The 12,941-nt window shown below is 35.9% G+C and overlaps 1 protein-coding gene across 1 annotated transcript in view; it reads right to left on the bottom strand.

The window, feature by feature from the left end:
- Positions 1-202: 202 nt before the first annotated feature.
- udt (protein undicht) overlaps positions 203-12,941 on the bottom strand; it is a 112,717-nt gene continuing 99,978 nt past the window's right edge. Inside the window, exons 10-11 of the mRNA XM_089096963.1 lie at positions 8,732-8,873; positions 203-806 (exon numbers count right to left, since the gene is read on the bottom strand). Coding sequence (XP_088953089.1) covers positions 643-806; positions 8,732-8,873 — 306 coding nt within the window. The 3' untranslated portion in view covers positions 203-642. The remainder of the gene's footprint in view (positions 807-8,731; positions 8,874-12,941) is intronic.

Raw genomic sequence — 12,941 nt, 5'->3', positions numbered from 1 at the left:
TTTTCTATGACGAAATCAATAAGAGTTCGAAATAGGGATAGGTCCTTTTATTATACAGTGAAACAAAAATATAAAACAAACACTCTAAATATTTCGATGACACAGTCGGTTATCATCATCAGTAGAGTTACTGATGATGTTGAAATCATCATCAACTCTACTGAGGATGATGACCGACTGTGTCATCGAAATACTTAGAGTCTTTGTTTTATATTTTTGTTTCACTGTCTAATAAAGGACCTATCCCTATTTGGAACTCTTATTGATTCGCTTGTTCTTTATTGAGTCGAAAAAGATGTAGCTTATGGCTTTTTTGTGTCACTAACTCGGGAGGCGCCTTTATGACGCCTCTTCGTGAGCCTCTAAGCTACAATTTTAACTAAGTTACAAGTTGTAACTTAGTTTGTAACTAGGTGACAAATTTCGCAACTTACACGAAAATTGATTCTAACTTACACAAAACGTTTCAAAAATTTACTTATATGCATTTTGTTACGTTGTTACAGGTCTGATAAAATTTCGGGAGGGGGGAGTTGAGGGTTTGAACTCGGTTAATCGTAGAGTCATATTCAGTAAAACGTCAATTACGCGAGGTGTGCACAGAAGTAGCTATGTAACAAAGACCCTTCACCGCTTTGCTTTCTAATATGCAGCAAATGCAAGTAACTTCCAGATTATAATTAACGGAATGGAAAAAGTAAACAATTTTGATGCACTTGATCGACCAAACCTAAAGACTTGGATGTAAGCTTCTTGAGTGCTCCATGGATTCGTTCCATCATCGAAGTTCATAGGACATTGATCACCTAAAAAACAACAAAAATAATACTTATAATTCGCTGAGAAGAAAGAGAAGAGGAAAGCGAGAGAGAGGAATAGAGAGAGAGAGAGAGAGAGAGAGAGAGAGAGAGAGAGAGAGAGAGAGAGAGAGAGAGAGAGAGAAGAGAGAGAGAGAGAAGAAAAAGAAGAGAGAGAGAGACAAGCACAAGTATGGAGGGAGGGGGGGGGAGAATAGGAAGAGGAAAAAGAAAACAAAAAAATTTTTTTTTTTTACTACTTTGCTGATAGTTTTTAATAAAAACTATAAAGAAAAGCTCTTTGAATCTTTATCTCTGCGAATGAGAAAAAGACAAAAAAACAAAGAAGAGTCGAAAGGAGAAAGGGGAAAAAGAAGCGAAAGGATATTTTCCAGCTTTAGAGAATATCTTGATTTTATGCATTATTCCTTGCTTTCACGAAAAACAAACTAATACAAAGTGCAAGCTCAAAAGCATTAATTACTTTTTCGCTTTCTACCAATACATAATTGAAAAAACAATGGAAATGGAATATACAGTCGCAAGAAAGAAAAATCATATAGTATTTATGTATTGCTAACTCGTCTTAGGGGGATGTCTTATTAAAGCTTCCCCCCCCCCCTTTTTTTTACCTTTTCATTGTTGGTTCTAATCAAACAAAATCAGCAAGTGCCTAAGGCGAACAAAAAGGAAGTTAAGCCAAGGGGAACAACAACAAAGGATTATTTGATTTGTTCAATTTCTATGCTTATGTTTTTATGGTTTCTATCCAACGAAATTTGATAATACTAGCATTAAATGTCATTCTCGACTGATGGAGTAAAAGAGGGAGAGAGAGAAACAGAAAGAAAGAGAGAGAGAGAGAGAGAAGGAAAGGGTTTATATCAAGAGCGGATCCAGGATTTTTGTTCGGGGGGGGGGGGGGTTACTAATTTTTGACTCGGTTTTCGACTAATTTTACTAATTTTTAATAAGGTTTTACTAATTTTCGACTCGGTGAAAAGTTTCGGGGGGGGGGGGGGGTGTTCAAACCAGGTAATCCCCCCTGGATACGGCCTTGGTATATATATATATATATATACATATATATATATATATATATATATATATATATATATATATATATATATATATATATATATATATATATATAGCCATTTTATTCAACGTAGTTTTAAGTTCTGAAAATTAGGTCTTTGAGGATGACGCGCCCCCCCCCCCCACAGCCCTCAGGGCAAGGGTTGTAAATTATGCCCAGGGGGCATATAAGGTTCTTATATAACGTGTTGTCGTAGAAACTTCGAAAAGGGCTCATTCGATTGGAAATTAGAAGGGCTAGTCCTCTTTTTAATAATCGAAAGTGATTGGAAGGCAACTAACACCCCTTCCACGCCCACCATTTGCCCAAACACATCCAATAAAGATTTTGAGATAGCCATTTTGTTCCACGCAGTTCAAAGTTCAGGGAATTATACCTTTGAGCAGGACACTCCCCCCCCCCCCAGTCTGCATGACAAGGGTTATATGTTATGCCCTTGGGGCTTCTAAGGTTTTTTATTGAATCTTCTGTCGTAAAAACTTGAAAAGGGGCTCATTCGATTTAAAATTCAAAGGGCTAGTGCCTTTTTTAATAGTCGAAAGTGATTTGAAGGCAACTAACCCCCCTCTCAAGCCCATCTTTTGTCCAAGCACATCCAATCAATATTTTAAATAGCCATTTTATTCAGCGTAGTTGAATAATTTGGAAATTAGGTCTTTAAGGATGACAACCCCTTCCACCCCTCACAGCCCTCAGGGCAAGGGTTGTAAGTTATGGGGCGTATAAGGTTTTTATTGAAAGTGTAGAAACTTCAAAAGGGCTCATTCAATTGGAAATTGAAAGGGCTAGTGCCTTTTTTAATAGTTGAAAGTGATTGGAGAGCGACTACCACCCCTCTCACGTCCAACATTTTCCCAAACACATCCAATCAAAATTTTGAGTTCAACGTATTTGACAGTTCTTGAATTTAGGTTTTTTAGGATGATAACCCCCTCAGAGCCCTCAGTGCCACAATTGTAATTTATGCCCTGGAGGCATATAAAGTTTATAAATAAAGTTGTTATAGAAATTCCAAAATGGCTAATTTGATTGGAAATTGAAATTGTACTTTTTAATAGTCGAAAGTGAATGGAAAGTAATTGTCCCCCCTCTTACACCCATCATTTTCCCAAAAACATTCAATCAAAGTTTAGAGATAGCCATTTTGTTCAACGTAGCTGAAAGCTCTGAAAATGATGTATTTAAGGATGATAAACCCCCCAGAGCACCAAGGGCAAAGGCTGTAAGTTCTGCTCTGGGGGAATATAAGGTTTTTATGATAGAGTTGTCGTAAAACTTCAAAAGGGGTTCATTCAATTCGAAATTGAGAGGGCAAGTGCCCTTTGTAATAGTCGAAAGTGATTGGAGGGTAACTAACCCCCCTCTCACGCCCACCATTCCTCCTAACATTCAATCAAAATTTTCAGATAGCCATTTTGTTCAACGTAGTAGAAAGTTCTGGAAATTAAGTCTTTGAGAATGACACCCCCCCCCCCAAGCACTCAGGGCAAGGGTTGTAAATTATGCCCCGGGGGCATATAAGATCTTTATTGAAATTTTGGTCGTAGAAGCTTCAAAACGGCTCATTTGATTGGAAATTGAATGGTCTAGGGCCATTTTTAAGGGTTGAAAGTGATTGAAGAGCGACTACCGCCCCTCTCACGCTCACCATTTCCCCAAACACATCCAATCAAAATTTTGAGATAGCCATGTTCTTTAACGTAGTTGAAAGTTCTGGAAATTCGGTCTTAGAGGATGACAACCAACCTAACAGACCTTAGGGTAAGGGTTGTGATTTATGCCCTGGGGCATATAAGGTGTTTATAGAAAGCGTTGTCGTTTGCAAAAGGGCTCATTCAATTGGAAATCGAAAGGCCTAGCGCCCATTTTAATAGTCGAAAGTGATTGGAAGGCTTGACATTTTTATAGTAAAGATCAAAGTGGGTATAATGTATTATTTTTTGTTGTTGTTTAGACCAGGGCACTTCGTATCGAAGGAGTTGTCGTGGGAACTTCGAAAAGGGCTCATTCGATTGAAAATAGAAAGGGCTGATGCCCTTTTTAATAGTTGAAAGTGATTTGAGGGCAACTAATCTCCCGCCCTCCTACGCCAACCCTCCCATTTCTCCTTTTAAAATTAAATCAAATCAAAATATCGTAAGTGTATCCAAGCTATCAAAGAAAGTAAAAAGATTTGTATGCGAATGGTATCAAGTTTTCCATTTCAGGTCAACTAGAGGAGGTATGAAACTAAATTAAGCAGTACTATTTGTGTCTAGAGTTTTAAAAGGGTGTATGTTGTTAAAAATTGCTGATTTTTTTCTCCAGCATACAAATAGCAGGCCAAACTATAAATTCTGAAAAAACGAAAAGATTCAAAGCATTATTTTCTTTTTCCTTGAAAAGACTATGTCAATATAAAACGAACAGAAATTAATTAAAAAAAACTTTTTCCACAAAATAAGTTTTTCAAAGAAAAGTAAAGAACTCCATTAAACAAAAAATGAGCAAAAAAATCATATATCTACCAAGCGTGAAACTACCATTAATCAGCATCGATAAATATATGAAACCCAAAACGAACAGAAATTACAATAATTAAAAGAGTCAAACTCAAAACGACTAGAAATTAACATAAGTTGGGCGCAAAACCCCTATGCCTTCCCAATGCCAGAACATAACTTGCACTTTACTGAAAAAATACAAATAAATGTGCATTGTCAGTTTAATATAAATATACTGATATTTAGTAATCAAAATGTTAATATTATTTGATTTATTAAAGTTATAAAAGTAAAAACATTTATATTTTTTTCAGTAATCAAAAATTGATTAGAACCCTTCCCTGCCACCGGGCGTCCCTTCAACTCTCATGGCATCGGGTTGAAATTCCATATAGCTATGGCTTGCTTTATCCAGAGAGATTTCGACTCTTCTACTATTGAGGCGGTCACCAAGTTCGAATTAACGATACAAAATGATAAGCCCACGCATAAGCTCAATAAAGCGTTAATGCAATAAATAAATAAAAACAAAAAACTCTTTCATATCTGATTCAACGGAATAGCCTCGACTCCATGAAGAGCAACTTGCAATCTACGTATTTTTTTTTTTTTTTATTTTTTTTTTGCCACTTCGTACAGAAGGTGTGGTAGTAAATCCCTGGGGGGTGGTCGATTCAACAGAAAAATGATAGTTTTCAAGTGCTTTTTGTAACAACCAAAACTGATTGGAGGGTAGTCAGCTCCTCCCATGCCCTTTCTTACCCCCGGGCTTCCTTGCGACCCCTCTTCTATCAGACTGAAATTTCAGATAACTAAATATACTTTATCCAGAGCGTTCGACTCTTCTACTATTCAGGCAATCAGCAAGTTTGTACTGACAAGATAAAACGATAAGCTTGATGAAAAATTGTTTATATCACTATTGCGATTGTGATACCAAAAAAAAACTCTTTCATATCAGACGCATTAGCTTCGATACGTGAAGAGTGATGTGCATTCCATATATATATATATGTATATATATATATATATATATATATATATATATATATATATATATATATATATATATATATATATATTAATTTATATAAATTATAAAAAAAATTTCTGCCACTTCCTATGGAAGGGGTGGTCGCCAAAATTTGGGAGGAGGTACATTCGATTGGAAACTCAAAGTTCAAAGCATTCTTTGTAAGGGCTGAGATTCCCCTTCACGACAACTGAATTCACATTTTCCCATAAAAGTAAATAGCAGAGGTAGAAGTTGAACAGACGAAGAATTGCCCTGAAAATGAAGGGGCGGGGTTTATTATTTTTAGTTTACTATATTCAGCTCACACTGAATATTTAAGGTTGAGAGTAAATGTAGATGCAAGACATATATATATATGTATATATATATATTTTTTTTGTTAGGTGAGGCAGGAATAAAAATTCATCAGAGAATTCTTCCAAGGTGGGCAAACTAGACCCTTTCGAAGCAGTTATTTTTTAAGAAATATGGAACAATTAGTGTTTGCATCATCCGGCAGGAATTACTAGCTGTTCAGCTCAGGAGATGTTTTTCTACCAGTCCCGAATATTTTTATTTACTGAGACACGTTTGACCCCTGGTATCCCCTCCCCTGCTGAAAAACGCCAGCGCTAGGGATCTACTTTCCCTTCTTAGAAACTACCTGTAATCTTGCAGCATCTATTTACCTAGCCAGAAATGGGATAAAAATACATAGGGTATACAGAGACACTTATCCGTCTATCAAACAGTTCGTGGTAACGAACTGTAAGTAAGGAGCAACCCGGCTCAATGGTAACCGAAACTCTAAAAAACGGGATTTTGATACTAATAGATACATCAAAAGAATCATATTTCGATTCTGATTTCAAATATATAAGTTTCATCAAGTTTAATCTTACCCATCAAAAGTTAAGTGACTGAGAAAATTTGGCTGATTTTCGAAAAAAGGGGGAAAGACCCCCTAAAAGTTATAGAACCTTAATGAAAATCACACGATCGTATTCAGTGTATCAGAGAACCCCACTGTAGAGGTTTCAAGCTCATATCTGCAAAAATGTGGAGCTTTCCTTTTTTTTCCAGAAAAAAGTTCACGGATGCGTGTTTATTTGTTTGTTTTTTTGTTTTTTGTTTTTTTTTTCAGGGGTGATCGTATCGACCCAGTGGTCCTATAATATCGTGGGAGGGCTCATTGGAACGAAAATTAAAAGTTCTAGTGACCTTTTTAAAAGACCAAAAAAAATGGAGGGCAACTAGGCCCCCTCCCACGTTCATTTTTTTCCCAAAGTCACCCGATCAAAATTTTGAGATAGCCATTTTGTTCAGCATGGTCGAAAATATGATAAAAATGTCTTTTAGGATGACTTGATCCCCCAAAGTCCCAAGGGGGAGGGCTGAAAGTTATGAACTTTACTCAATGTTAACATATAGTATTGGTTATTGGTAAGTATACAGACTTTTTCAGAGGAGATTTTTTGTGGGAGGAGGGGGAAGGAGAGGTTCGGGGGCGATATGGAAGGATCTTTCCCTGAAGGAAGTGTTCAGGGGGGAACGGACAGTGCTATGCCGGGGGCGCCGGATTTCCCAGCATTATTAAAGAAAAAGATCAGGAATTAAATAAAAAAAGACAAGTTTTTCAACTGATCAACTGATTGTGATTAAGAGGTCATTTTTAAAGAACCGGAAAAAAAAATTCGAACTGTAGTTTAAAGAGCAGGGTATTGACTAGGGGGCGAACCCCCTAATATACGTGTTAAAAATTTATGAATATAGAAGTTCGTTACGTAAGTTAATTCTAAGTTACGTATATTTATTACTAATAAAAACGTTCGTAAATAAAATTAAACAAGTTTCGAGAAAGCCATTTAACCAAATATAATATGCAAATTTTGTTTTAATTATTCATGTACGGTGAGCCAAAATCAAAACCTGCATTAATTCAAAAACGTTCAAAAATTAAATAAAAAAAAAAAGTTTTTTTAAGTGAAAGTAAGGAACGACGTTAAAACTTAAAACGAACAGAAATTATTCCGTATATGAAGGGGTCTGTCCCCTCCTCAACGCCTCGCTCTTTAAGCTAAAGTTTGACTTTCTCACAACTCTATTTTTTTAAACAATAAAAAAACTTTAGCGTAAAGAGCGAGGCGTTGAGGAGGGGACAGCCCCCTTCATATACGGAATAATTTCTGTTCGTTTTAAGTTTTAACGTCGTTCCTTACTTTCAGTTAAAAAAACTTGTTTTTTTTATTTAATTCAGTACAGGATCTCAACCAGAAGTGGAAATTGAAAATGGGCAAACTCGCGCTCTAACTCGCGCTCGCCGGACGGGCAAACTCGCACTCGCCGGACGTATGGGTACAAGAAGATATAGTGTAAATATAGCGTAAAAGATATAGCGCAAAAAGAATGGTGATAATTATGGCGACGGATAATAGCAACATAATCAAACAATAATGGGTGGTCTAATGGCTGGCTAACACCGATCGGTAAGTTGACTACGTAATAAACGTAATGATATTTAAAAGAAATTTAAACTTCATAAGCGGGCGTTCAGCTGATAATTAATTGGGTGTCATTCCACATTCAGCAGTTCTCATCATGTAAACGTTTATAAAATGAGTTATTGCTAAATTCATATTATATGTACAATAAATTTTGTACAAGCTTTACGAAAGTTAGTTACGGTACAATAAATTCCACCGTTTTTATCCCACGTTGTCGTGCAATGCTAATATAAGATTAGCGGACGGATCAAGAAACAGATTAACCGACTCTAAAAGAAGACATAAAAAAATAAAAAACTAAAAGTAAATCATAATGAACTTGACTACATGACTCACGTGCAGAGGCGGTATTTAGATAGGGACAGAGTAGGCATTTGTCCCAAGTACAGAAATTTTAGGGGCCCAAAATGTCTCACGTTGTAATTTTTCAAATTTTATTTTAATTAAGATAAAGCAGAGGGTGCAGTTCATAAAGGAAAATAATAAGTACATTATCAATTAATTAATTAAATAAAAACATATTTAAAAGGTAATTAAATAGTAATAACTTAAATAATTAATAAAGATTTAATTAAAATAATAATAATAAAAAAATAACAATAGAATTTCTTAATTAATCAATAAATTTCTTAATTAATCAATAAATTTGTTAATAAATAAAATTATGTTAAAATTTAGCCTTACAATTTTGTGGGACACAGGGAAGGGGGCACTAATTAAGATTTTGCCCCAGGCGCAAAAAAGGCCAGAACCGCCACTACTCTCGTGTACATATTTCTGAAACGGTTTATTGCATTGCGAATTTTTCTTTTCACGTACACCTAAAAACTTACGCTCTCTTTCGTATTCCTCCATCTTTAAGGCCACAGCGGCTCCCTCGGTGTAATTCCAGCTGGTAACTTCTTGTCTCACAGAGCAAAATGGGCCCAAGGCTTGAGACAACAACACTTTTGTCAAGTCCGCTCGCTGATACACCTAAGAAAGGAAGAAATCAAAATAAAAGAAAAAGACAAGTTTATTAATGATGAAAGAAGAACCGAAATCATGTAAATTAATCTAGATGTTTCAGCGCGAAGCGTAGGCATAAGAAACGAATCGAAATTCTCAAATTAGTTTTATTTGTTTCATGTCATAAAATTTCAAAACAAATCAAAACACGAAAGCCTAATTTTCACTTTTGAGTTTTAATTTTAATTCGAGGTTTTTTTTACTATTTTGAGCCTGAAAACACAATGCATTAGTCTAGCAAATATTCTCAAGCAAATTACTACTACTATTACTAACAACTCACGGCAGCACCATGCCACCTGAGGCCAACACAGCTACACACGCTCCTCCTACATCCCAATCTGTTCAAACCCTCCCTCTTTACACCCTCCCAGGATGTTCGCATGTCCTTTAAATCTTTCTTTATGACATCCTCCCTCCCCAGACGGGAACGACCTGCCTGCCGTTTAGCCCTAGACAGTTGGCCGAAAAGGACAATATTCGGCAATCTGTCATCCTTCATCCGCAGAAGGCGCCCTAGCCATCTCAACCTTTCTTTAATTATAGCCCTAGGAATCGGGATTGAACCACATTTTACGTACAGCCTATTGTTTGAAATACGGTCAGTCAGCCGGGTACCCAGAACAATCCTTAAGCAATTTCTTTGGAAAACATCTAGCAAATCTTCATCCGCTTTTCAGAGCGCCCATGCTTTAGAACCATATTTGACCATCGTCATCACTGTAGCTTCCAATATTCTAATCTTGGTTTGCGACTCTGCCAATTCTTCCAAACTTTTTTTTAACTGCGAAAAAAGAACACCCTGAGCCTTGGCTATTCTACTTTTAACATCTTCACTGCTCCCAAGGTCTTTACTAATAATACTACCAAGGTAAGTGAAGCTGCCAAACTAATCAATATTTTCGTTATCCAACGTCACCTTTTCATCTTCACTTATTCCTAGCCTTAGTGACGTAGTCTTCTTAACATTAATTTTAAAACATATTCCAGCACCCTAAACTCGAAAAACCTCTTAAAGTTCATTCATTTGGCTCACACTTTCGTCTAGGATATTTAAATCATCAGCATAATCTAAGGCCAGGAGACTTGTTCCTCCCCATTCGATTCCGTGGTGTCCCATTGCCTTCCATGTGCTATTTAAGACAAAGTCTATCAAAATGATCCATATAAAGAATATAGAACACAACCCTGCTCAACTCCTGATTTAATAAAAAACCAGCTGCTAACCTCATTTCCAACCTTAACCGCAGAAGTGTTATTCTCATACATAGCACTAATCACTTTATTGTATTTTTCTGGTATGCCATACAAGAATAAGACCTTTGCTAAAGCTCTTCTATCAATAGAATCGAACGCTTGCTCATAATCTATAGAACTGAGGACCAAAGGTGTTTGACAACTCAGGTACTTTTCAATTATTAACCTAAGAGTGAAAATTTGGTCGACACATCCTCTATCTTTTCTAAAACCGCACTGTTCTTCTCTTAAAACTTTGTCTACGGCATCTCTCAGTCTAAAAAGCACCACAGTACTAAGTAATTTGCTACCTACAGAGACCAGACTAATGCCTCGATACCTCGATACCACACTCACTCCTATCGTCTTTCTTATACGATGGCTTAATTAAGGTTTTCCTAAAACCATTAGGTACTTTCCCTTTTTCAAAAATCATATTCATAATCTTCGGTGACTTATTTCTAACCTAAGAGCCACCATATTTAAGAAACTCATTTACCCCACTATCAGCACCTGGAGCCATATTATTTTTTAATCCTTTTGGTATTGTCGCTAATTCTACCTCACAAAACAAATCTTCCTTCCAATCCAAGGTATCACAATTTTTTTTTTTTTTACTTTCCTCTATGTCTTTTCCTGCAACTATATCTCGGTTTAGCAGATTCTCAAAATATTCTGCCAATCTCTCTTTAACTCTTTCCTTATCACCAATTGTGGCCCCATTCCTATCTTTAACAGGGCCAAGTCCGGATTGACTCTCAATTTGTAAACATGCCAATACAATATTTTACTATTATGCCGTCTAGGTGCATCTCCCAGATCCTAGACAATTTTATCCATGGCCTCCCTTACATACCTCCTTAGTTCATATGTTAATACTTTCTCCACTTCCTTTACATTCCTTCTGTTTTCATATACAATTCTTGTACAAGCCCCTTCTCCTCTCTATTTAACATAAAGCTTTTTTACCAATATTCCTAACTTTAGTCCTAACTGTAGTCCTAACTTTCTTCCGGAAGACACTATCAGCAACTTCACAAATTGTTCGCAAATTCCTTGACTAAAGTTGATGGTATTGCCTCCATCATGATCATTCACCCTTTTAGGGATGCTTTGCCCCTATTCAAAAATGGGGCGATTTTTCTCAGGCTCCTAACTTTTGCAACGAACTGTTTGACAATCCTTATCACCAATTTCTTTATAAACAAAAAAAAAATTCCTTTGCTCATATTTCACTTTTAATATTTGATTAATCTATAAATTTGTCACAACACAAAATCAAGCGAATATTAGGAATAGAAATCATCCAGCCCGCCTTTTTTTTCATTCATAGCAATAAATCAAAAGAAAAGAGTTGTAGATATAAACCAGCTATTTTAATTATTTTTCGACAGTTCTGAATTAATTTTCGACGATCTATGATTTTTCTCGTGAATCAACAAGGTTTATATGATGGTAAATTTTTTAGTCTCAGACTGCAAACTAACCAAGTGACAGAAATCAGATTACAAAGCAAAGAATAAAAATAAAAATAAAAACATTAGTGAGCAACCTCTGAAGGTTTTACAAAACCAACATCAAAAGAACTATTTCGGTATCATTTGATTGGAATTTGATCGAATATATTCATAGAGTGTACCTTCAAAATAAGACAGAACAACAGAAAAAAAAATCCCAACATTCCAACTGGCCTATCCTGGAGTTTTAAAGCAAGGGGTCAGATTTTAGGCAATGGTGATTTTATTGATTTCGCGATCATTTGAAGATTTTAGTGATGATGGTACTGTGTGTTAGAGGACGGTTTTGCTATGTTTATTAAATGATCATAAGGTTAAAACTGGTGATAGGACTAAAAGTAATCACAAGAAATTCTGATTACTTGGTGTTCTAACGAACAGTAATTGTAAATATGTATATTTATCTGTAATTTTTTTCTCGAAAACGGCTATGTAGTTTTTTCTGAAAATTGACATGCTACCATTTTTCGGTATAAAAAACAACAACAAAAAACATCTAGACAACTTTGAGAGAATTTGCTTAGGGCCCATTAATCTATTTAACTTTGTTAAAATAGTGAATATTTAAATTTTTGGCAACTGATTAGTAAACACTAAACCAGATTACTGGTACTTTTCTCGTTACTGTTGATTATTTTGAATTTATTGTGAAACAATTTCTAATTAGTGTTCGAATTTGTGAGTTTGAATAGCTCAAATGTCTGGAAAAAAGGAGCCTCCAAAACAACCTCCTGATTGGGATATGAGTAAGTCACGATTTCAATCATCTTTAAAAGTCCTTGCTAGAACCCCCCCCCCTATAACTGCGTATGTACCAGCGACCTCTCTGAAGAGTATTCATACCCTAAACATGGATACCACCCAATGTCCATCACCCTCAACAACTGATACTGAAAAAGATGAAGAAGGCTTTAAGATAGTAAACTCGGCTAAGCGTAGAAGACAGAGAACAAAAAGTCCACCAGATTCAGCAATAATACATCAAACCGATACCACGAACAACCCTTCAAGGAATCCAGCCGATTCCCCGGTAATTATTCAACTATTTCCCCAATCTGATAATTGCATGTTTAACAACCGTGATCTACCTAAGTTGTGAATTTTCCTCTTCAAGACCATTTGTTGCAACTTTAAAATGAATATAAACAGATCAGGATCCCTTGATATCCTTTTGAACGAATCCTAATCAGTTAAGAAGGTAATGGAGCTGAACTGTGTTGAAGATGTTGTTGTCACAGCCCACCTGTGGTCCCCAAGCACGATAAAAACAAAGTTAGCTCTC

This window comes from Artemia sp. Qi Xiang Cuo, chromosome 11 (assembly GCF_049724085.1).
Source record: "Artemia sp. Qi Xiang Cuo chromosome 11, ASM4972408v1, whole genome shotgun sequence".
Taxonomy (NCBI): Eukaryota; Metazoa; Arthropoda; class Branchiopoda; order Anostraca; family Artemiidae; genus Artemia; species Artemia sp. Qi Xiang Cuo.
Note: the sequence above shows the minus strand (reverse complement) of the source record. Positions and strands in the feature narration are given on the sequence as shown.